General features: G+C 45.9%; 1 protein-coding gene across 1 annotated transcript in view; it reads left to right on the top strand.

Annotated features, from left to right (window-relative positions):
* The first annotated feature begins 10,930 nt into the window (after positions 1 to 10,930).
* LOC148507860 (ubiquitin carboxyl-terminal hydrolase 12-like) overlaps positions 10,931 to 22,085 on the top strand; it is a 76,383-nt gene continuing 65,228 nt past the window's right edge. Inside the window, exon 1 of the mRNA XM_088445506.1 lies at positions 10,931 to 11,157. Coding sequence (XP_088301632.1) covers positions 11,110 to 11,157 — 48 coding nt within the window. The 5' untranslated portion in view covers positions 10,931 to 11,109. The remainder of the gene's footprint in view (positions 11,158 to 22,085) is intronic.

Raw genomic sequence — 22,085 nt, 5'->3', positions numbered from 1 at the left:
CCCACAAACACCAGGCATTCCTAAGGGTATGCCTGCGTTTGTGCAGCCACCCCCCCCTCCCCGCCTACAAAACAGCGAGCTGTCAATCAACATCAACAGCCGCCTTGAGCTGCCGTCGCAGTACGGGTCTCGCACATGCACACGCCGGAGGCGGCGCATGCGCAGTCGGGGACCATCGACCCGCTTGCGAGCGCTGTACACGAGCAGGTCTTAATCAGGCCCTAAGTTTTGTACCTACCAGCACACACAACTGCTTTCAAAGTAAGTTTGATTTAAGCATATTCAATCGACAACTTCGGCTTAAGGAGTTATTTGGAAACTGCAAAACCCCTAAATTTAACATTACCACCGCAGAAATCTAAATCCCTTTTTAATCCACCCTCAAATAATATGAACATCAAAACATTTACCAAAGCTATGTCAAAAACCATAGAGAAGGTTGCAGTTTTGCCCACTGAACCTGTAAAATAATTGTCATACCAAGAACGCATTGCGTTAAAATGCCTTGCTGGATATGATGATATAGTTATACGCCCAGCAGATAAGGGTGGGGGAATCGTGATCTGGGACATAAATGATTATAAACGTGAGGCATATGGCCAACTAAATTATACTAATTATACTAACGTTTGGAGAAAGACCCTACCATTGCCTGCTATAATGAACTTAAAGACCTTTTGGATGAAGCAGTAGATAACGAAATCATTACAAAAATGTGGCAGCTTCACTCCTTAATGAAACACCTAAAGTACCCCTATTTTACTTGTTGCCTAAACTTCATAAAAATAGTGAACAGCCTCCGGGAAGACCAATTATCTCGGCTAGAGATAGTCTATACTATGATGTATGAAGATATCTGGACACATATTTGCAGTCAGTAATTCAGGGGGAACGAACGTATCTTAAAGATACAACAACGTTCCTCAATTAACTTAAAATGCTCCATCTGGATGGCGACGATTGATGTTGTCAACGTATATACCAGTATCCCCCATGTGCGAGGTATTGACTCCATGAGAAGACTCCTGATCAATAACCCCTATTACTCAGGACCAGATATTAGTTTCTTTCTATACTTATTACAATTAACTCTTACCAGGAACTTTTTCATCTTCAATAGTGAATTTTTTATGCAGCAGCAAGGATGCGCAATGGGATCATGTGTGGCACCTGCATATTCTAATTCAATTATGTTTTCACTGAAGAGGGATTTATTCTTTAGAGATTGTACTGTGGCAAACAAATTCTCTTTCTTTAAAAGATACATAGACGACATCTTTGTCATATGGACTGGTACTAAAGAAGAATTCATTTTGTTAATGACCGATATCAACCAACTGGATACAGATATAAAGTTCACCTATGACATTAATGAGAACAGTGTTCACTTCTTGGATGTGTTAGTACAATGAAAAGATGGTGCACTAATCACATCAATATACAATAAACCAACAGACTGTAACTCTTTATTAGCAGCAGCAAGTCATTTACCACCAGCATTAAAGAGGGGTTTACCCTTTTCACAATTTTTAAGGCTACGACAGATTTGTGAGAACCCAGAAGATGCTGTCAAACAATTTCAAACAATTAGATGTGATGCAGAACTGGTTCCTTCAGAGAGGATACTCTAAATCAACTTTATTAGCTGCGAGAAATAAGGCAATGAACATTCCAAGAGAAGATTTATTAAGGAAGACTACACAAATGACTAAAAAGAACCCAATGATTTGGATCAATCAGTACTCCACGGCGAGCGCAACTATCACCAAAACTGCAAGGAATTACTGGCCGCTATTGAATAATGAACCTGATCTGCCTTTACTCAAGGATGCAACCCTAATACCCTGTTATAAGCGCGCTAGAAACATCAGAGAATTGGTAGTGAGAACCGATATCTCAGGTTGGGATAAAAAAATACCCGACCAGCATTTTTTAACAAAAAAATCTGGTAATTATCGTTGTTTAGGTTGCACTACATGCAGCTTTCTGGAAATTGGGGATACATTCCCACATCCTCATACTGGCAAGAAGATAAAGATTCATCATGTATTTACTTGCTCTACGAAGTTTGTGATTTATTTCATCCACTGCCCCTGTGGTCTCCTTTACATAGGAAAAACTTTGTGCCAATTTAAAGAACGTATGGCGGTGCATAGGAATGCCATCCGTCGGGCCCTAGAAGGTAGACCTACAGACCAACCAGTTGCAAAACATTTTCGGGATGCAAAACATAACTTATCTTAATTACGGTACAAAATGATCGATTCAGTACAAGAGAGCCTGCGGGGAGGAGATCGTTCCAAGCTCCTATTACAGAAAGAGGCTCACTGGATTCACAAACTGGATACCCTGCAAAGTGGTGTCACAAGGTGCAGACTGACACTCCCCCACAGTGACAGGAGCCGGGTGCTGCACTGTAGTATTAAGTGCAGCACCCGGCTCCTGACACTGTGAGGGAGCCGACACTGCAACTCAAGCAGTCAGCAGCACCCCCTGCACCTCCCCCCACCAGTAATATTAAAAATGGGACGACGGGGGATCGGGCCGCGAGGCCACACCCCATCCCGCCATGCCCCTGTCCCACGAGACCACGCCCCATTCACACGAGGCCACGCCCAAACATCCCTCCCCACAACGGGTGACACCGTGGGGAGGGATGCCACTGAACCTGCGCCCTAAGGGACTATGGACCTCATTCAGAGTCGGTCGTTGCGGTCGCACGGTCGTAAGGTAAAAGGGGCCGGATATGCAAATGAAGCGCTCGCAAGTTGCGTCGTTAAGATGTGATCGTTAGCTGGACAAGCGAGGGGAGGATGCGGCCGTAAGACTAAAAATACGCCCCCTTCTCGTTCCCATTACACGTCATTTCCGGGCATATAAGGATTAATCGAGACCATCGGGAGCTGGTCGTAGAGCTTAAGGTTGACCATACCCTCTCTTAAGCACTGTTTTGTGCATGAACAATAGAGGAGTCTCCAGGAACGTTGCACAGGCGCCATGTTCCCGGAGACCTGTGCATGCGCAGTACACTCTAGCACAATGCCAGAGTCTACTGCGCTGCCAGAAAGGAGGGGGCTCACATGGAGCCTGCACACTGGCACTCTCCTTTCTTTAACCGCCTCTGGTTTATGTTCTTCCTCCAGATTTGGAACATAAAAATAAGAAAAGTTAAATTAAATAACACCTTCTTTAATGTAAAAAGATAATAAATCGAAATGGTATCTTACTCACACTTCTGAGGCAGCTATTCTTGCATATAAAGGTACTCAACTCAAAGTGACCCTTCAGATGAAATATATCGTTCAAATACTTCTTCAAGTTGTTATCCTCAAACAGAAACAAATGGGGAATATCTCCACAGTGTAATATGTCCCAATTTAAGACATTGAGGACCCCATTCAGAGCCGCTCGCAAAATGCGAGCGCTCGCTCTGAATGAGGGCGGCCGCATCTAAAAAATCATTGGCCTCCTGGCCACTCGCTAGGCTGTGGGTTACCACCCACAGCCTTGACGAGCGGCCAGGATGATGGTTGCGACCAGAGGGGCTTGCGACGAGACCCTTGTGGTAGGGTCTCGACTGCCGCAAGCCCCAGAGAGCTTTCGGGTCTAATAAAGCCGGAAGCTCTCCCACTGACATCACTGGCAGGCGTTTGCTTGGGAACGCTTCCTTTTCTCAAGCCATCCCCCACCACGCCTACAAAACGGGTCGAGCTGTCGATCAACATCAACAGCCGCCCCTTTTGTAGTGTGCCACGGAGCGAGAGAATTTCTCTCTCGCTCCGGGGCTTGCGCACGGGCAGTGCGGCCGCTGCGCGGGCGCACAGCCAAACATCGACCCGCTTGTGAGCACTCAGGCACTTGCGAGCGGGTCTGAATGAGACTCTCAGTCCCTTTATGCCAATAAAATTTAAAGACATATAAATATTGCCCAAAAACAAACAAGTGGTGAAGCAAGTCATCCTACCAGAAATATAATTATCAAGTGTCTTCACCAAGAGTAGCGAATGGCATCTCCTGGGAATATGTGGAGTCTTCAGGATGTACCGGATACCAAAATTTAGTGGAAGTTCATGTCCCTTTGTTCATCGTTAACGTGTTCCAGAAGACATCTTTCTTAAAAAGGGCCATCTCACCTCTTTGTCTGTTATTCCTAAGGCTTACTGACTTATTTGTTCACAATTGTAAAAATCAACAGAATATTCTGGCGCTATATAAATAATTGTTCATATTAATAATATATCTGTAAATAATTACTAAGTACTGTATAGTGCATAATCATAATGAAAGTTAGTCATAAATTATTGCAACACCATGGACACTGAGAATAATACAAATCAGTCATCCATGGTGTAGAGCTAATTTATGACTCTTACCTTCAAGATTAACACTTAATGTAATTATATGGACAAGAATTGTAACTATACATCTTTAAACCTTTAATAAACATGCTATTTGCAATGTATTTTATACCAGTAAAGGGACCTCATTGTTGGCTGGTGTAACTGTCAGCCAAATTGCATAGTCAGTAGACTGCAACTGGTCCATAGCCAGTCATATCATGTATAAACTCACAGAAAACCAAGTGTACCGTTATAGGATAATGCGGAATCGGTATGTAATACTGCCGGCCACAGTTCGAATCCCGGCAGCGTCAGGCCGATAGAGGAACAGATCCCGGCAGCGGCAGCCCGACAGCGCTGGAAATCCCGATCGTCCCTAGGTAAGTATTAACTAACCTAACCTACCCCCCTAACCCTCCAATAGGGGTGCCTAACCCTAACCTCCCCCCAAGTGCCTAACCCTAATCCCCCGTCTAAGTGCCTAAACCTAAGTCCCCCGGGGGGGTGCCTAACCCTAACCTCCCCCCGGGGGTGCCTAACCCTAACCCTCCCTCACCCTAGCCTAACCCTAATCTCCCGGGGGGTGCCTAACCCTAAGTCCCCCCCGGGAGCCCTAAACCTAACCCTCCCCCCACGCGGCTGTCCGCTCACGGCGCCCGGCATCCCTTCGATCGGGATGCCGGGCGCTGGTCTCCCGGCGTCGGTAAAATGAGCGGCGTCTACATCTAGACGTCGGTCATTTCACTCTTGCCGTGATATGACAGTCGGGAAGCCGGCTGTCGGTATAATGTCAGCCAGCTTCCCGACTGCATCCCGATAATTCTGTCTCTCCCCAAAGATGTCTCCTGTCTTGCAACTTCCCCCTCTATCTCCCCCTCCTTTCTCTGCTCTGCCAACTGCAGACCCAGTAAAGACCAGTTCTCTCACACACACACTTGCAGAACTTACAACCCCTGTTTCCTGTGTCAGGTTAGACTATATATATGTGAATGGACTGAGGCTGAGGACACATGTGTTGGAGACTGCTGAATGGAGAGGTTCAAGCCAGGCCTATAATTCCAAGGACAATAAGTATCATTATTATTATTACATTGCTTACATTGAACCATTAGGATATACATATATATATGTAAACTGTATTTTATAAGTGTAATTGAATATATAGTTTCGTAGTTATTTGTATCAGGTTTATGTATGTACTGTGTAATCCTATTTTGATAAACTAATATTATACAGAGAACTCTGTGGGTGTATGTTATTTTATGTGGGTAGACACCTGACAGATAAATCTGCAGATCGAGTGATCTGCAGATATATCTGCAGATGATGGTCGTTCATACACACTGAACGGCCATCATCTGCTTGTGCCCTTGGGTCCTGGCGGCCGGGGGGCGGGTTGGGGGCGTGTCCTGCCCCCCTCCTCGCGGCTGCAGCTGTGTCTGTACGGGTGTTCTGCAGACATATCTGTCCATCGGCTGTGCAGCACAGCCAATGCGATATGACGATGAACGCTGATGTTCACCGACATATAGTGGGTACACACTGCCTGGCGGGCAGCAGATACATTGGCCGATCAATTGATCGGCCAATGTATCTGTCAGTGTGTACCCAGCTTAAGTGAAAGCAAGGAACAGGATAAGGTAACAAAGAGGACATAACAATCCTTTTATATGTACATGCCCCATAGACAGTAAAACAATGCAGTCAGCCACATACCATACATGCCTACACTCCCGAAAGTTGCGGGAGGCTCCCGTTTTTTCAGGTAACCCCCCGCACTCCCGGCAGTGTAGGCACTTCTCCCGCATCCCGCCCACTTCCTAGTGAAGTGGGCAGAATGGGGAGACATTTACCAGAAATTTGCGATCCATCGTTAGGGGGCGATGCTTAATGACGCGATTCTAGTATAATCGTGTCATTTGGCCTCTAATGATGCAGATGGACCGGCCCCACCCCCATCACTGCCCGACTGCTACCTCTCCCCAGGCTTCTCCCGGGAGGGCAGATTAAAAGTCGGCATGTATGCACATACCTCATTGTTCAAAACATAGCAAATACCTCTCTGTCAAACATATCACAGATATCAAAAAGTCTGCCATATTGCACATATCCTATAACCACTCACCATACTCTTTACCCTGCCACATTGCACAGAACCAATAATGCAACAGACCCAATGTTATACAACCTCCTTACTCCTGTCTTACTGGCCTCATTCGTTATCACAATGTAAAATACTGATATATACCTATGTTGAATTTACCAAAAGCCCCCTAGTTGGGTGCAACTATGCTGTCTAAACATATTTTGATATGGTTACTTTGTGTCTACTCTCCCGGGAGTCGCGGGCGGCTTGCGGTTTTCCAGGGAACCCCCCGCACCCCTGAAAGAGTAGGCATATCTCCCGCATCCCGCCCACTTCCTAGTGAAGTGGACAGAATGGGGGTATTTTAGGACAAATTTGTGGGTCCGTATATAGGAGGTACAGCTAAATGACACGAATCGCGTCATTTAGCCCCGCCCCCTCCTCACAGACCCACAAATCGCGGGCTTTCCAGTGAATGGGGCGGGGCCTAATGAAAGCTGAAGCCTGGCCCCATCCTCTGAACCCGAGATGACCGGGCTGCTCCCGGAAAAGATGAATGAAAAGTCGGCAAGTATGCTTTGTGTGTGCACTCGGTGCTAGGAAGAGGAGTACATAATGAATGAATTAGATCAGCTGTTCCTCCAACGGGGGTAATCGACTGGCCACATCTGCAATTAAACTGTATTGTAGAAATGGACAATGCATCAAAGAAGAAAAGAGAGTAGATAGAGAGGGTGACATTCTGTATGTATGAATAAAGGATTGCACTTATAAACAATGAAGATCAATAGGCAGTAATAAAAGCGATGACCTTCCTGTGGTCAGCTTTCACTCTGCAACCTGTTTTAGATGGAATCCATCTACAGGTAATAGGAAACACCATGGGCCTGATTCAGATTTGGAAATTTAGTAAGATAGAGCAAGTAACTGTTTACCTGGACAAACCATGTTACAATGCAAGGGGTGCAAATACATACAATATTTTTTGGCATGCAGAGTAAATACTGGCTGCTTTTGCATGTATCCCACAAATGCTGGGCAGCTTTATTTTTCCACTGCAAATTAGATCTCAGTTTGGACACACCCCTCCCAAATCTAAATCTCTCTGCACATTTTATATCTGCCCCACCTGCAGTGCAGCATGGTTTCACCAAGATGCACAGTTACTTGCTCTTTCTTAAGCGGGGCATACACGGTGCGATAGTACCGTGCGACGCGATTTTGCGACATATTGGTTGGTCCCCATACACGGTGCGATCGGGTGGCCGACCGTCCAATATGCCAGCTCCCCCCTAGCATAATGCTGAATGTACGACCCAACAGGTGCACGCTCAGTTTGATATCAGGCCCATACACAGTGAGATATAGCAACCAAATCGTACCAATCTGTCAGATCGGATTGGTGTGCATGACTCTATTCCGAAATCTAAATCAGGCCCAATGTTATAATAACTGAACACCACTTGTAATTGTAAACCATAAAACATTTATTTTGTGGAATTCTTTATCAGAAAATTCAATGGAGATATAAATTAAATCCTAAGGCCCATAGCTTTTACATCTAGAATTGTTGCCCTTTTTTAATCAAACCTGTGAGTCATTTTATGGCAAATGTTGAAGGACTGACCACACAAAATGGGCTGTTTTATTGGTGGAGGAAATAGTATTCTGCAATGAAATTTTGGTTCCCACTACATTTGCTTCTTCCAAGAAAGGAGATGACCTGAAATCCATGGAAAATTGTGTAATACAGATTTGTTGTCCAGCCAGATCAATTAATAGTTGATTGTAACATGCACACTTTACGAAAGTCAGTTGATTTCACAAAAACATAAATCAATGAAATCTGCACTTATTTTAGCCTTTGGATCTAGATCATGTACTGATTTCCAGTCCCAGAGAAACTAAAGGGCTCCAGAAGCACTCATGTCACATGCCAAAGGTGTAGATAAATGTCCAATATGGCTCCTCATGGGAGAGACCTTATTGATCAGATGGACATATTTGTACAAATACACAGAGAAATATAAACAAATAGAAAACAGCACTAGTGGAATGATAATATAGGTGCAACTGTACAAATCTAATACATATACATCAAATTGGATGGAAAAATGTCAATGCGGCTTGGTTATACTTATAAAAGCTTATTTATTACACATAACATAAATAAAATAATTTGGGCATCGATTGCAATTAAATTCTTAAAACTCCATATACTAAATGTTCATAAAACATCAGTTCACCACCAGCCAATTACATTTTCAAGGAGGAACGATTAAGCTGGCCACGCATCTAAAGATTATCTGTCCAACTAGCCAACTAGTTGATTGGTTGGAATGAAAATCTGGTAACGTATGGGAGTAACTGATGTTCAGCAATTTGCTCCTAAATGCCAGAAAATAGATGAAAATGGTCATCAGACAAGTTTGTTAAATGTTTGATCTAAACAATTTGTTCAAACAACAGTTTTTGTCCATTTTCTGGCGTTTGGGAGCAAATTGCTGATTGTCATTTGCTTTCATACCTTACCAGATTTTCATTCCAACCAATCAACTAGTTGGCTGATTGGACAGATAATCTTCAAATGTGTGGCCAGCTTTAGAATCAGGGAGGATTACAATCCTGCTGGCCAAATTTATTCACGGTTGATCCTGTTTCCCCTTCAGCTTAAGGACCCGGACGCGATGTCAGTGATGGATGAAGTGCGGTTCCATGCCCCTCACGGTAGTGTCTAGATGGCCTTCACAGAGAGGACCCTGACGTCACCATTGCTGTCAGTCATTCCCTACCATCCACGTGGACATACAGGGGTAATACAATCCTGTGGCGAGCGAAGCGAGTCACTGGGCCCGAAGCGTGGCGAGCGAACATATTTCTTTAGATGGACTTTATGGGCATGGAACTGCACTTCCGCCCTCACCTCACGTTAATTCCAGGTCCTTAAAATGAAGAGAAAATAAGCTCTACCATGCGCTGTTATTTTGTCTCAACTGACTCCCTAGCCTCCAACATGACCCCTACCCCCAGGTACAAAATGCTCTGCTCTTGGACTTCCCGCCTAATTTATGATTGCTGTCACCTGTGTTGAACTAGGTCATTGATGAGAAAGGTGTTTCAACAAAGGTGGCAGCAATAATAAATTAGGTGGGAAGTCCAGGAGTAGAGCATTTTGTACCTGATGGAAGGGGTTATGTTGGAGGGTCTGTGACTCATCTGGCCACCAATAGAAATTTGTACGCTCGCCACGCTTCGGGCCACAGGTTACTATTCCCACTCTATATATTCACGTGGATAGTAACTGATGACGTCAGTGTCTGTTTGTTGCAGGGCATCTAGCCACACCCCTATACTCACCTATGTGCCAATTGTATACTTGCCAACTCTCTCTCATTGTTATGGAGGCTCCCGGAAATAGTAGCAATCTCCCTGTCACCCTGAAGAGTCTAGTAATCTCCCTGATTGCACCTTACCCCCATTATGAAGCTGTTATTTAAAAAAACAACAACAACGGATATCTACATTCAAATGGGATTAGTATAATTTCCATGCATTGGTTACAAAGCACAATGATCCCTAAGCATTTTCTGAAAAGTATTAGTGTGTTTTCATCAACAAATAGATCTCATTGACTGCTTTTGGGCTTGTTTACTTTTGGATGTAAAGGCTTGTTTACTTTTGGATGTAAAGGTGCCCATCCACTTGCCGTTGATATCGAGCTAATTGCACGATTACATCGTAATCGCTCAGTTATCGGCTGCAAATCAGGCATTTAAATGTCTAAAACGACCAGTGAGGCGTGCGCCTGCTGGTCGTTTCCGACATCTATCATCGCCCGAACATGACGGTCAACCTGACGACCGTCGTCAGTTTGCCCATGTTCGGGGATGATTGATGTGCATACACTGAACGTTCAGTGTATGCACATCACCAATAGAGATGACGGCACGATTACGATGTCGTAATCGTGCCGTCGTCCCCGCATCTACAAGTGGATGTGCACCTTAAGACTATATTATGACACACCTCTCAGATGTAGCAATACACGTCCACTGTAACGTGCGCTCATAGGTGTTACTTTCACAATCTCCCTTACATGTTTTTTCAAAAATAGGCAAGTATGGGCAATTGTGGCTCAATTTATTCTAGATTCCCAATTTTGGATATAGAACTTCAAAGAGCCAGGGGAGAAAGGGTAAAGACATATCTATGAGTCATGTCACTACTATTTATTTCACCGAAAACAGAGTAGTTACAGAATATTGCACAGAATAATGAATAATTACACCCAGCTTTGATGAAATCATGCAGTAAGGTAATAAGTAGGAGAGAATTCATTTATACTGGATTTTCCCATGCTCACATGGAAGCTGAGGACAGTGTGCTATGTGCCCGCCGTGCAGCAGCAGCAGTACTATGGCCATATACAAAAAATAGGCATAATAGTCACAGTAATGGGCGCTGGTGTGTATCGACTACAGGCGCTGTGTGTTAGTCAGTGTTTCACACACACTCCTCCTCTCGCGGAACAACTTTCCTGAGCACTCTCATGCAGCAGCTGTTGTTTCTAGCCGGCTGACTTTCAATGTCGCACAGCGGCGGGCGGAGCGCTTTCCCGGTGACCCTGCTGCGGCTGTCAGGGGCCGAGCTCCGGTTCATCATGGCGACTACGGAGGAGGGCGGATGGACGTACTGATGACCGTCCGTAAGATCGCCTCGATCTGTACGATGGTGAGTGATACGGGCAGGGGGCGACTTGCTGGGTGTATACATGGATGCAGCCTGCAGGGATGGGAGGGGGTAAGAGAGATATAGGTGTGTGATGGGAGTGGGGTAGAAATATTTTCTGACATATCCACTCTGTGATCTGTCCCCATTATCACTGCCCAGGTAGTAATGGTGACACTGTGTTACTATATAGAAACAAACTGCATACGCCCTATAGTTACCCAGCTCTGTGTACCTGCACCAGCACTCAGCCCTGTATGATTCTTCCCTGTCCCAGGTCCGCCTTTTAATAATTTAGTTTTCATTTAAGTGAGATTTTATTTTGGGGATGATGATGCTTATTTTGGAGATATGGAATGTAGGTTGGTTCTTCTGGTGGTGAGAATACAATAAATACTGACTTTAAAGTCACAGATAAAATATGCATTTAAACAGCAGAACCCCTACCAGGGTGTGCATTACTGTATGTTACTGCTGCATTTGTGGTTCCGTATTTATAATCACTTATACCTGGAATCAAAGCTGTGTGGGTAGACCTGTGATATGTTACCTGGCCTCTAGATGATGGGGATGTTGTGACAGTGTGCTCACGTATGCATCACTGAGCGTGTGTGCTTATCTATCCAGTGCTGTGAGTACTTATGTATACAGTATTGAGCATGTGTACTTATGTACTGTATAGAGCTTGTGTATTTATTTACTGTGTACAGTATTGAGCTTGCATGCTTATGTCCTGTATACAGTATTGAGCCTGCCTCCTTATGTCCTGTATACAGTACCTAGCCTGCCTCCTTATGTCCTGTATACAGTACCTAGCCTGCCTCCTTATGTCCTGTATACAGTACCTAGCCTGCCTCCTTATGTGCTCTATACAGTACTGAACCTGCCTCCTTATGTCCTGTATACAGTACTGAGCCTGCCTCCTTATGTCCTGTATACAGTACTGAGCCTGCCTCCTTATGTCCTGTATACAGTACTGAGCCTGCCTCCTTATGTCCTGTATACAGTACTGAGCTTGCATGCTTATGTCATGTATACAGTATTGAGCCTGCGTGCTTATGTGCTGTATACAGTATTGAGCCGGCGTGCTTATGTCCTGTATACAGTATTGAGCCGGCGTGCTTATGTCCTGTATACAGTACAGAGCCGGCGTGCTTATGTCCTGTATACAGTACAGAGCACGGTAGTTTCTTGCGCTTTGGATTTTAATAAATCGGGAACACCACTAAAAATGATGATGAAAAAAATTCTTTGATCAACCTGTCGTTTAGAAAATGTTCCACTTTTTTTCCCTTTATCTAAAAACTGCTTTTTTTTCAAAAGCCAAAATCATGTCAATAACCTCTGTCAGAAGTTGTTTAAAAAAAATGTCAACAATTTGCTCAAAATTGTCACCTTTGAAGCATACATTGTGTTGTGCTGTGACTACAAAGTAAATAGATTATATTGTGTCTTCCTTCTTAAAGTGATGGCATATAACCCCCTCAGTAATGTAATTGAAATAATTGAGGTATTTATATCTGTCTGAAGCTGGGTACACATTCAACGATGTGTACCCAGTCGACCTGTTGTGCGATGGGATCCGGCAGGGGTCCCGGCATCGGCAAGTACATATACACTTGCCGATGTCGGGAGTGTCATTGTGACGGCGGGGGCCATGCTACATTCAGCAGCTTGGCCCAGGTCCGACGGGCGATGTCGCTGACAATTCGTGAGAGCGCGCATAGTCAGCGACATTGAGTGTGCGCACTAACCGATGTTGCTGACATGTCGTCCGATTTGGCCGGATCGGACGACATATCGTCTAGTGTGTACCTGCCATAAGTCAGCAAGCTGTTGTTCTGTCTTTTGTTGAAAGCAGACATTGTTTAGGAGGCTCCAGCTTGTTTATCTCTCATCACTTTGTGGCATAAAGCAAGTGGTTTTCGGATTGGTTTTCGAGTGTCCTAGGTAACAGATTTACTATTTACAGACTGCAAATTGGTGGGTTCATGCACTGGGACATGGCCAGTGTTTGCACAGAAAGCTTTACTGTAATGCTATGCTTTTATCATTTGGGCATTTACTTCTTTATAAGCACATTTTAGATGACGTGGTTTAGGCTAAAGCTATTTGAGTGAGGAAGAGAAAAATGAAACTGTACAAATCTACTAAATAAAGTTGGGCATCCACTATACAATTTTCTGTCAGATATCTGTCCAATCTGGCTGGTTGGAATGAAAACCTGGTAATGTATGGGAGCAAATGACAATCGTCTATTTGCTCACAAACACTGGAAAATAGCCAAAAATGGTCATTCAGACAAATTGGTTAAAACACACAAAATGTAACCAATTTGAACAATTTTTTTTTTGTCCTTTTTTTCAGTGTTTAAAACCATATGATCGACTGTCATTTGCTCCCATACATTACCAGGTTTTCATTCCAACCAGCCAGATTGGACAGATATCTGACAGAAAATTGTATAGTGGATGCCCAGCTTTAAGGTGCATACACCCTAGACGATATGCTCCCTGAGCCATATCGTCTAGTGTGTCCCCGGCAGGGTGTGCTCAATGTCGTTCATGACATTGAGCACAGCTGCTGAACGATATCATTAACAATATCGTTCAGCGCCGGGCTCTCTCCCCCATTCCCTGACATGCAGCAACCTGACGACATCGTCAGGTTGGCCTGCATGTCAGCCCGATGAACGATGATGACGAATGACCCGCGGGAACGCGCGTCGTCGTTATCGTTCATCTTTTTGGGCTTAAAAATGGACGATAAAGTGGACGACTGAACGATAACGATATCGTTATCGTTCAGTCGTCCACTTTATCGCCCAGTGTGTACGCACCTTTAGGCTAGAATAAGATGAAACACTATTCACTGCTAGATTTCATATAAAAATGTAGATTTGTGTGTAAGTATACCTTTTAAATTTTGTTCATGCTGTAATTTTAACGTACCTACAGTATGTGCTTCTAACGTCTATCGGAATATTCTCATTTACATTGCACTCGGTGTCACTGCTGTTATAAACAGGTTGAGTCTCCCATATCCAAAATACTTGGGACCAGGGTTATTTTGGATAACATAATACTCAGCTTTTTGGAATAATTACATATCATAATGAAATATCTTGGGAATGGGTCCCCAATATACACACAGAATGCATTTATGTGTTATATACACCTTATACACACAGCCTACAGGTAATTTTATACAATATATTCAATAATTTTGTGGCTCAAACAAAGTTTGTGTACAGAAATGAAATTCATTTGTTTCATATACACCTTATACACACAGCCTGAAGGTAATTTTATACAATATTTTTAATAATTTGTGCCTTAGACAAAGTTTGTGTACATTGAACCATCAAAAATCAAAGGTTTCATTATCTCAGTCATGGCAAATAAATTCCGTATTTCGGAATATCTGGATACAGTGCTAATGCGGAGTTGTTCTATTACTAAATATAATTAACCAGATGAAGTGTAATTAAGAGAGTAAATTTCATTTAATAATTATGAATAATATATATTGGAAAAATAAAATGCAGATATAAAACTTCATACATAAAAACATACAGGCCAATCTGTGATTTAGGCTACCCTTGTATAAGATACTATTAGTGGATATGGATGTCAGTAGCTTGGAACTCTAGGACTACTTTAAATAAAAAATGGCAAAGTACTTTGAATTCCCAGTATGGATTAGTCTCCACCAACTCACGATAAATAGGGATCCAGATATTTCCAAGACTTCATCGTGTCAATATAGTGTCCCTTGGAGTGGTGAAACAGAAGAATATCCAAAGAAATTTCTTTAGGAACAGCTGTATGAATTCATCCGTCGCTTGGTGATTGCCCAAACAAGAAACTTGTATGGTCTGCGGAGTCTATTCCAGAGTGAGAACTGACAGCAAGGAAATGGAATCCAAAATGTATCTTCTTAGAAGGTGGGGTGCTGAATCTACTGACGCATTTCGCTGGGTAACCCCCAGCTTTATCAAAGGTGCTTGTATGTCTGAATATTGAGGGTATTTATACACAGTCAATATGACCGCCAATTACCCGCACATGGAATTAATTACAGTTCATCTCTATATATACAATAAAAAAGAAATAGTTTTACTCCAATAGTGAATCTTAATAATGAGGCAAACCTTATAACATTAAAATAGTGTAGATATAATGAGCATATTAAACTTAAAATCTACTTTCTACTTCAGGGTCCATAGGGTATCCACAGGATACCTTGGGGTATAGGTGTGACGTCAGTCATCGGGCACCATAGAGTTAAGCTTTCAGCCTCCCAGGATGCACTAGAGTCCCCCTCCTATACCCCGTCCCCGAGCCAAGGCACCTCAGTTTCGTTTGGTGCCCGGCCGGAGTCGGGTGCACCTGTTGGAGTGGGGGCTAGAAGAGCCCCTGAAGCTTTTTCTTCATGCAGCTGTGGCTGCACATCTGGATGAACAGCATGGACAGTCAGTCCTGACGTCCCCCGCCGGTACCAGAACGCCGGTACCGATCCGGGCATGCTGGTGAGCATCTGGGGTCACAGCTAGCGGTGACCCCAGATGTTCCGGACCATGGCCAGATTCAAGGGGGACAGCAGGTAAGCAGCGGGGTCCCGCGGTGGGTCCTCGCTGTTACATGGTCCAGAGTCCCCAGGCAGGGGGCTCCCTGGGGACTGGCTGCAGCGTGGAGCCAGGTATGAACCTGCGCTTCCACTACCCCCTGGGACAGCGGACCGCAGCAGAGCGGTAGCGCTGCGGCGTCCCGGGGGTTAAATGCCAGGAGAGCGCGCCTTCCCTATCTCACAGCCGGCGCCTCCCCCGCTGCACACAGCCTCTCTGCACACTGCCGACTGGTCCTGTAGCAGCGCTCCTCCCCCAGGCCAGCCTCCTCTCTGCTTCTCGGCGGCCATCTTTCCAAGCATGGTGAGCGCTGCTGGAAGCACTGGACGGAAGCATCATGGTCTGGGTCCCCCCGCATACCTCTCCTCCGATTTGGGTCAGGTCTGTGTATGCTGCGCTGTGTCCTACCAGGCCCTGTGTCTGCGTAGTTGAGTGATCAGCGCTGTTAGTGCAGGAATTGATTTTTCTTTGCATTGTATGTGACTGTGCTAGCGCTGCTGCCTGTATCTTCTATTCTGACTGTCAGCTTTATTACTGTGAACGGCGATGCCACAGTCTTTCCTCTTTCGGGTCAGTAGACCATTTAGAGGAGGCGTGGAAACAGCCTGGCAAAAGATACCAACCGCAGAGGCGCCTGGCAGTGGCTTATCCGTTCGCGGATAATTATTTTGCAAAGTGGGAATCCCCTCCACAGGTTGATTCTCACATGACCCGTCTTGCCCGTAGTGCCACTTTGCCGATGCCATCCATGTATTCCCTTAAGGATGCTACGGACCGCAAGGTGGAGATCTGCCTGAAGTCCGCTTATTCCCTTGCGGGGGGGGGGGCAGCACGGCCGGCTATGGCCATTTGCTGGGTTGCCAGAGCGATGGAGCGCTGGGCGGATTCATTAGAGGCGTCTTTTGATTCCAACTGTCCGGCCGAACAGGCGGAGTTGATTGGTAATCTCCGTGATTCGGCCACTTATATCAACGAGGCGGCCTTAGACATTAGTACTCTGGTGTCTAGAATTTCTTCAGCAGCGGTGGCTGCTCGTCGCACCTTGTGGCTGCGATCCTGGAAGGCGGACGCTGATTCCAAAAAGGTTTGGAGGCGTTGCCATTTACCGGAGAAGTTCTCTTCGGTCCGGATCTGGACAAGATTGTGGCCACGCTGGCGGCAGCCAAATCGGCTTGTCTCCCGTCGGCCGCTGCTCCTTCTGGTTCGGGACCATCGTCCTTTCGGTCTTATAGGGCCCAGGCCAGGCCCAAACCACAGTCTTTTCCTCGACAGGCTGGCCCTAAGAAATCGGCCAAGCCCCGGAAGCAGGCATGGAGTACCAGACGTCCGGCCCCTAAGCCAGATGACAAGCCTGCGGCCTGACGGTCCGGGCCTCCCTTTGGGGGATCCCAAAGTGGGAGGCCGCCTGCTGCAGTTCGCCCAGTGTTGGTCGGTCACTACGACAGACACTTGGGTTCTCAAGATGGTCTCCCACGGGTACGCCCTCTCTTTCCAGCACAGACCCACGGCTCGATTCTTCACCACGGGTCTACCATCAGACCGGAACAAGGCTACGGAGCTGCGGAAGGTATTGCACACTATGCTCCAGGCTGGAGTTATAGTGCCTGTTCCATTCTCCCAGAGGGGCCAGGGTTTCTATTCAAATCTTTTTGGTACAGAAACCCAATGGGTCGTATCGTCCGATTCTCAACCTCAAAGCTCTCAACAAGTCTTTGCGGGTACCGAAGTTTCGGATGGAGACCCTACGGTCCGTCATTCTGGTGCTGGAACCTGGGGACTACATGGTGTCATTGGACATACAGGACGCTTACCTGCATGTCCCTATTCTTTTGCGCCATCAACAGTTCCTCAGGTTTGCAATCCGCAGCGAACACTTCCAGTTTCGGGCATTACCTTTTGGCCTGGCGACAGCACCACGTGTGTTCACCAAGGTGATGGCGGTCATGGCGGCCTCTCTGCGGCTGCAGGGAGTCCGCATGTTGCCGTACTTGGACGACCTTTTATTGGTGGCAGGATCTCCAGAGCTCCTTCTACGCCACTTGGACCTGACCATTGCGCTACTGCAACGGCACGGCTGGCTAATCAACTGGCAGAAGTCCACTCTAATCCCGTCTCGGCGGATTCTGCACCTCGGAGCCTTATTGGACTCGGAACAGCAAAGGATCTTCGTGACGGGGGAAAAGATCTCTGCTTTACAGTCGAGGGTGCGCAGTTGTCTGCACAGCCGCCGGGTGTCTCTACACTCGGCGATGAGGTTACTGGGCTCCATGGTGTCGGTGTTCGACATGGTGGAATATGCCCAGTTTCACTCCAGAACTCTGCAGCACCTGATCCTGTCCAAGTGGAACGGGCTGCCTCAGTCTCTAAAATCCCAGACAATAGTGCTCACCCCGGAGGTTCGCCTGTCCCTTGCCTGGTGGTTACAGACGACCCATCTCAGCAAGGGACGTCCGTTCTGGGTTCCAAATTGGGTCCTGTTGACAACGGACGCCAGTCTTCAGGGCTGGGGAGCAGTTTCGGGTCCACACTGGTTCCAGTGCAGGTGGACGCCGACAGAAGCGGAGCTTCCAATCAATATCTTGGAACTCCGTGCGGTCTTCAATGCTCTTAAGCAGGCACATCGGGTTCTCCAGGGTCGTCCGGTACGCTACCACGGTGGCCTACATAAACAGGCAAGGAGGAACCCGGAGTCGGGCGGCTCTCGTGGAGGTCTCTCGGATCCTGGTATGGGCGGAGCGCAATCTTCCGGCCATATCAGCGGTCTTCATTCCGGGAGTGCTAAATTGGGAGGCGGACTTTCTAAGTCGCCAGGACGTTCATCCGGGGGAATGGTCCCTGCACCCGGACGTTTTTCAACTGCTGGTGGACAGATGGGGTCTTCCAGAGATCGACCTCATGGCGTCCCGGCACAATAACAAGTTGCCGGTATACGGGTCTCGCACAATTGACGAAGGGACGTCTCTGTTCCCTCCGGTCTCCCTTCTTCCACGGGTAATCCGGAAATTCAAACAGGAAGGAGGGACGCTCCTGTTGATAGCTCCCGCGTGGCCCAGACGGCACTGGTTCTCAGACCTTCAGGGTCTGTCCGTGGACAGTCCTCTGCGGTTGCCGTTACGACTGGACCTTCTGTCACAGGGTCCTTGTCTTCACCCGGACCTGACTCGGCTGTCTTTGACGGCGTGGCTGTTGAGACAGCCATGCTGAGGTCCAGGGGGTTTTCCAGTTCTGTAGTGCGTACCATGTTACGAGCTCGGAAACCGTCTTCCGCAAGGATATACCAACGCGTGTGGCATACGTTCTTCCAGTGGTGTCGACCGAGAGGTTATGCACCGCGGGAGTTTCGTCTGTCTCGGATACTCGCCTTCCTACAAGCGGGACTAGATCATGGGCTTCGCCTTGCTTCTTTGAAGGTACAGGTTTCGGCCCTGTCTGTCTGGTTTCACCATAGGATTGCTACAATCCCGGATGTGCGTACCTTTATGCAAGGTGTTCTCCGCATTCAGCCGCCCTTTGTTCCACCTGTGGCGCCTTGGGATTTGGCTGTGATCCTGAGGGCTCTCCAGGGACCGCCGTTTGAACCACTGGGCTCAGTGGATCTTAAATGGCTAACAGCTAAGACTGTTTTCCTTCTGGCTATTGCTTCGGCCAGACGTGTTTCTGATTTAGGGGCTCTTTCTTGTAGACCCCCTTTCTTGGTTTTTCATGGGAACAGGGTAGTGCTCCGCACTGCTACGTGGTCCTCTGTCCATACCTTCGTGAGGTATTACAGGTTTGACACCTTCGCCTCTCAGGATGCTTCCTTCGGGCGGCGGATTCTCCTTTCTGCACAGGAGCGTCCCCACCCTTAAAGGATACTGCTTTGGGACATCCCCAAGGTATCCTGTGGATACCCTATGGACCCTGAAGTAGAAAATATGAGATATGGTAAGAACTTACCCTTATCTCTATTTCTACGAAGTCCATAGGGTTCCACAGGACTCCCGCCCTGTCGCACCTGTGCTGCAGATGGGCTTTGCTCTGGTCACCGGTTTTTCCGTCTCCCTCTGGTGAGAATGTGATTCTTGTGTGTGTCCAGATCTTTTTTCTCTCTCTTCCTTCTCCTCCTCCGGCCTATGGCTTGGTAACTAACTGAGGTGCCTTGGCTCGGGGGCGGGGTATAGGAGGGGGACCCTAGTGCATCCTGGGAGGCTGAAAGCTTAACTCTATGGTGCCCGATGACTGACGTCACACCTATACCCCAAGGTATCCTGTGGAACCCTATGGACTTCGTAGAAATAGAGATAACAAGGGTAAGTTATTACCATATATCATATTTTTTCATTTATGTATCACACCGATCATGTGATATAAACAAAAGATCACGTGGTATAACTAAACCACGTGGTCCTTTGTCCATCAATACAGGGACGGCCCACTTCGCCCTATACTACGGCATCCAAATAGGACGGGGGCGAGAGATTTCTGTCTGCAGCTAAACTTATGTCCCACATCAATACTCCACACCTGGAGCGGCGCACAACGGCACCACTCCGCATCCTCCTCCCATTCGTATCACGCGTTCTGCAGGTTGCGGGTGACAAGTGACTTTATGTCACATGACCACCCTCACATCAATACTCCATACGTGGAACGTCACGTATCACCACCAATCGGCGTCCCCCCTCACGTTCGCATCTCGCGTGCTGTGAGTTCAGGGTGGCATGTGGCTATATTATGTCACGTGACCACCCTAGTAGTTTTGGTATATGCCCTTAATAAAGATGTCGAATTTAACATTCTGTAGCGAGAAGGTTCATATCCTCTTTTGTATACATATATTTCTAGCCATTTAGACATAAAATATATAGAAGTAAAAATAGCTAACAGCCAACAATTTAAGTATAATAAATAATCTTATAGTTACCACAATCTTAATAACAGTTGCCCTTAGTCAAAATGGCTGATTTTGTATCAATTAGTGTAATATAACATTTCTATGAACATATGTAAATACCATATTGAATATATGGAGACAAAATAAGTATAGTACTTTTAGATGTATTCTATTAATATAATATTATTATTACACACAAATGAAAAATATAATTTTTTCTCCTTGAGAGATGTTTACTTTATTGGAAAAAAAAACAAAAACATCTAATATATTAAATCAAAAACACTTATATAGATATAATTCATTTTAATATCATACATCGAAAATCTTATGATGGACATATACATTCCATCACATGACTACGTCACTTGATTATCAATATTAATACAAATATGACACACTAAAAGTGTCATATTTGACACTTTTATTTCCCCCTTTTTTTTTCACATTTATATTACACTAAAATTAGGATGAGGTTTAATTCAATTCAGAGGGTTAGGATATAGTCACGGACCCAATTAGTAGGGCCTTATAGTATCCGCTTACTGTGGTCATTAAGGATAGTGTGTCATACAGGTTGAGTCTCCCATATCCGTTATTCCAAAAACCGGAATATTTCGGTGCATATGTAACGTCACCTGACGTCATGACGTCACTAGTATCAGCGGCCAATGACTAGCGGCGTGGGCGTGGTCCACACGCCAGGCCACCCCCCGCATCACCCGCCGGACCCCCAGCGGCAGCCGCCGGACCCCTCGTGACAGCCGCAGCACCCGCCGGACCCCTCGTAACAGCCACCGCACCCTTCCGCCTCAGTCGCCGGACCCCTCACGACACCCGCCGGACACCTGTATCACCCGCCGGACACCTGTATCACCCGCCGGACACCTGTATCACCCGCCGGACACCTGTATCACCCGCCGGACCACCGCAACACATTCCGGACCCACCCGCAGCACACGCCGGGGCCTCCCGTGACACCCGCCGGGCCCCCCCCGGGTATTCCGAAAACCGGAATAATCCAAAATCCGAAATCCTCGTGGTCCCGAGCATTTCGGATATGGGAGACTCAACCTGTATTTGTATTAATATTGATAATCAAGTGACGTAGTCATGTGATGGAATGTATATGTCCATCATAAGATTTTCGATATATAGATATAATTCATTTTAATATCATACAAGTGTGTTTGATTTAATATATGAGATGTTTTTGGTTTTTTTCCAATAAATAAAGTAAACATCTCTCAAGGAGAAAAAATTATATTTTTCATTTGTGTGTAATAATAATATTATATTAATAGAATACATCTAAAAGTATACTATACTTATTTTGTTTCTATATATTAAATATGGTTTTTACATATGTTCATAGACATATATGTTATATTACACTAATTAATACAAAATCAGCCATTTTGACTAAGGGCA

This window comes from Taudactylus pleione, unplaced genomic scaffold, assembly GCF_031769625.1.
Source record: "Taudactylus pleione unplaced genomic scaffold, aTauple2 ptg000381l, whole genome shotgun sequence".
Lineage (NCBI taxonomy): Eukaryota > Metazoa > Chordata > Amphibia > Anura > Myobatrachidae > Taudactylus > Taudactylus pleione.
This window is presented reverse-complemented; position numbering and strand designations above follow the sequence as displayed.